This window comes from Triticum aestivum, chromosome 2D (assembly GCF_018294505.1).
Source record: "Triticum aestivum cultivar Chinese Spring chromosome 2D, IWGSC CS RefSeq v2.1, whole genome shotgun sequence".
Classification (NCBI taxonomy): Eukaryota; Viridiplantae; Streptophyta; class Magnoliopsida; order Poales; family Poaceae; genus Triticum; species Triticum aestivum.
Genome location: NC_057799.1, coordinates 155,227,496 through 155,231,053, shown reverse-complemented (window position 1 = coordinate 155,231,053; position 3,558 = coordinate 155,227,496). Strand labels below are relative to the sequence as shown.

Sequence of the window (3,558 nt, the reverse complement as noted above, 5' to 3'; positions counted from 1 at the left end):
ATGCCAAGTCAGCTTCTTCGTAAGTTTGCCTAAAAAAAAAAGAGCTTCTTCGTAAGCTATGTAGAATTTTTTACGTAGGTGTAGCAAAGCATTTTTCAAATATGCAATAATAAGCATATAATCGTGAAATTTTCGCAAAAAGAAAGTTTCTTAACAAGGAATGAATTTGTGGCATTGATATTACCCTACAAAAAATAAAACAATAACTATAAAAAGTTGAAATAATGGATTTTATAAGGAGTAATGAAATTGTGGCATTGAAATTGCACGTTTTTGCAGTATGCAACAATAATCATACAATAGTACAATATTTGCATATATTTTATAATATTCACGTATATGCATTTAAACTCACCCAACATGCCAAAAATTTCAATTAGTTGTCATTTGTGCAAATATTTTATAGTATTTGTGTGCATATATTTTATAAATTTTTGACGAATGAGGCGCATCTCGTGAAGGAACAATTCATTTCAAGGAGTTGTCATTTTTTTACAGGAGGTTGAAACCCCAGCCTCTGCATCAATCTGATGCACACAATCATTTTTTATTAAAGTTGATGCAAATCAATGAGATCGAAGTCATCAACATGTGAAATACAAAGCATGCGCAACAACCAAAAAAATATTTACAAGTGAAGAATGTTCTTTTTTTGCGGGAAGAATATAACACCTACAAGTAAATCGAATTTTTCCGTAGCAACGCCTTCAAGAAAGGATAAACATCCTCACGTCGCCATCGCCACTTCTGGCCACGGATGACCAGAACAGTAATTTCCATCCAGATAGTCATCAGCAACCACTGAAGACCAGCCGGCACATCGGCAAAGAGATAACACTTCCAATAAGGACACGGCACAAACTGATCGCTTCCATGCTCGACCAATCAAGCTCTCTCACCCCGGGCTTAAGTGGTGTTCCACTAAAGTCACATCAGCCAGTACGTGCGAGCAGACTGTGTCAATGTGATGGCAGGTCCGGTAGTCACCACGCCGGAGCTGAATCTGACTCCTCGTACACCTCCATAGCCAACCCATGCTCCAGATCGCCCACACTTCTGAAGATGCCAGTGGTTTACGGGCCCGTAAACCCTTATCTGTCTGCCACCAGGAATTGCCATCAGCGAACGAAAGCTGATGGTAGTCGGAGTCGCATGTGCTAGCACGTACTAGCTGATAAGCACAAAGGACTCCGCCCGCTTGCATGCAATCTTCAGAGCAAAAGAGAGACTCGCTTTTTAGCCAAAGCTCAATCTCTGCATTTTACCTGCATTTTACCGGTGGCGCTTGAATAGGCGATATCGTGGTATTCTAGTTTAGCGACGAAAGCAAATGGCAGACTACTCGCGTGTTAGGGTCGTCAGTCGGAGCCTCGTCAAGGCGCCCGGCGCCGTCACGCCGCGCATCCTCGCCGTGTCCAACCTCGACCTGCTCCCTCGGCCCATACCGTCCTTGCTCCTCTGCGCCTACCGCAAGCCCACCACCGGTTGCTTCGGCGATGTCGTGGCCATCTTCAAGGCCAGTCTACCATCCCTGCTCGAGCACTTCTTCCCCCTCGCCGGTCGCCTCGTGTCCAGCCCGCGCTCCGGGGTTCCGGAGGTGCACTGCGACAACCAGGGCGCGGAGCTCGTCGTCGGTGAGGCCGGCGTGGAACTGGCTAGCCTGGACTATGGCGCGCTAGGCGCGTCGCTGGCGAGGATCGGCGCGCTCGTCCAGTACGGCGCCGACGTCGTGCTTTCGGTGCAGCTCGTGTCGTTCGCCTGCGGCGGGTTCACCGTCGCGTGGTGCTCCAACCACGTGGTCATGGACGGGTACGGGCTGTGCATGCTCGCCAGCATGTGGTCCGAGCTCGCGCGGTCCGGGAGGATCGACACCACCCGCGGCGGCGGGGCACCCAGCTTCGACCGCTCCGTGCTGCCGCGCCCCCGCGCCGTGCCGTCGTACAGCCCCTCGCTCACCGAGGCGTTCACGCCGTTCGAAGGCAAGCATCTGGTCAACTCGCTCACGGCCGGGAGCTACTGCGTCACGCGCCTGTACTACGTCCAGGAGCGTGATATCGCCATGCTGCGCGCGCGGGCGAGCAGGGAGGCTGTCGGCGAGCGACACGCGACCCGCCTCGAGGCGGTGTCGGCGTACCTGTGGAAGGCCTTGGCCGCCGTCGTGGCCGCGTCCGGTTCCGACGAGACCTGCCGCATGGGCTGGTGGGTGGACGGGCGGCGGAGGCTCAGCGTGCCGGGAAACGAGCCCGCGATGCGCAACTACGTCGGCAACGTCGGCACGTTCGCGCTCGCGGAAGAAACCGTGGAGGAGGTCCGGCGGCGGCCGCTCCCGGAGGTGGCGTCGATGGTGCGGGAGGCGATCGCGGCGAGGGCCACCGAGGAGCATTTCCAGGAGCTGGTGGACTGGGTGGAGGAGCACAAGGGCGGCAGGTTCGTGGAGACGGCGACCGTCGGGCTGGGCAGCCCGGCGTTAGCCGTGACGTCCTTCGCGTCGTTCCGTCTTCGGACGGACTTCGGCTTCGGGCACGCCGCCCTGGCGATGCCGATGATGCTCGCCGGGACCGGGAGGCTGTGCGCCGGCTTCGTGAAGATCGTCCCGCGCCCCGGAGGCGACGGTTCGTGGGTCGTCAGCATGGTGGTGTGGCCGAGGCTCGCCGCCGCGCTCGACTCTGACGAGCAGCGCATCCTGAGGCCGGTCACCGCCGAGTACCTCGGCCTCAAGGCAGAGAACCCGTGTAGCCGGCTATGAGCACCTGCGTCTTGTGCTCATTTCCGTGATGCGCACTACGCCATTGGTCTCCACCATGTTTCTGTATAAGCTTTGTTGCGTTCGTTCCGTAAAAAAAAAAAGCTTTGTTGCGTTCGTTCCGTCAAAAAGAAAACAAGCTTTGTTGCGTTCGCTGTCGTACAGTATTTGGGGCGTTTTGTAACGAGACCAACTGATGGCAAAGCAGTGATGCAGAGGGTGCCTTACATCGCTGGGCGCACTACGGCGCACCGCTGGCCCGATGGCAAAGCTTTGTTGCGTTCGCTCTCACAGCGACGGCGACGGTTGCCAAAGGCCCGACGTGGTTGTGACGCTTGGAGCGTGTCGGCGGCTGGTTGGGTCCTGGATGGGTCTGCAGAGTACGTACACGCGTGATGTTGATGCTGCCGATAATGTTCAGCTCTCTGCATTTTTTGTCGGCGGGTGTAGTGTAGGGCTCTCTTCGGTGATGTGGTAGTCAGCGGGTGTCCTCCACCATCGGTGCGGTCCGTGTGGTGGACACTCCGGTCTGTGTTTTATGGTGTTAAGAGTTGGTTGATGCGAATATAGTCGTTGATATAGTTTCTTGATCATTATTTCAAACGACTTCGTTTTATTTCTTCTTTTCTGCTCAAGCATAGTTTTGGTTTGGTATGACTTTGCTTATAGGATGATCTCACCGTGTGGGCTCAACGGCCCACCGGGTCCTTAGATCCGCGCTCTGATCGGGAGCGCTCAACCTTGATGGGCCGCTATCACCTGCACTATATATAAAGAGGTGGGGGCCGGTGGCTCGCAACACGAGGTTCGTCACG

At 54.7% G+C, this 3,558-nt stretch overlaps 1 protein-coding gene across 1 annotated transcript; it reads left to right on the top strand.

Annotated features, from left to right (window-relative positions):
* Positions 1-925: 925 nt before the first annotated feature.
* Positions 926-2,891, top strand: LOC123052309 (coniferyl alcohol acyltransferase). The gene has a single exon (XM_044475448.1). The coding sequence runs from the start codon at positions 1,331-1,333 to the stop codon at positions 2,744-2,746; it is 1,416 nt and encodes a 471-aa protein (XP_044331383.1). The 5' UTR covers positions 926-1,330; the 3' UTR covers positions 2,747-2,891.
* The last annotated feature ends 667 nt before the right edge of the window (positions 2,892-3,558 follow it).

Excerpts from the sequence above, each read along its gene's own strand:
- LOC123052309 (XM_044475448.1), top strand. The coding sequence starts at position 1,331 with ATGGCAGACTACTCGCGTGTTAGGGTCGTCAGTCGGAGCCTCGTCAAG.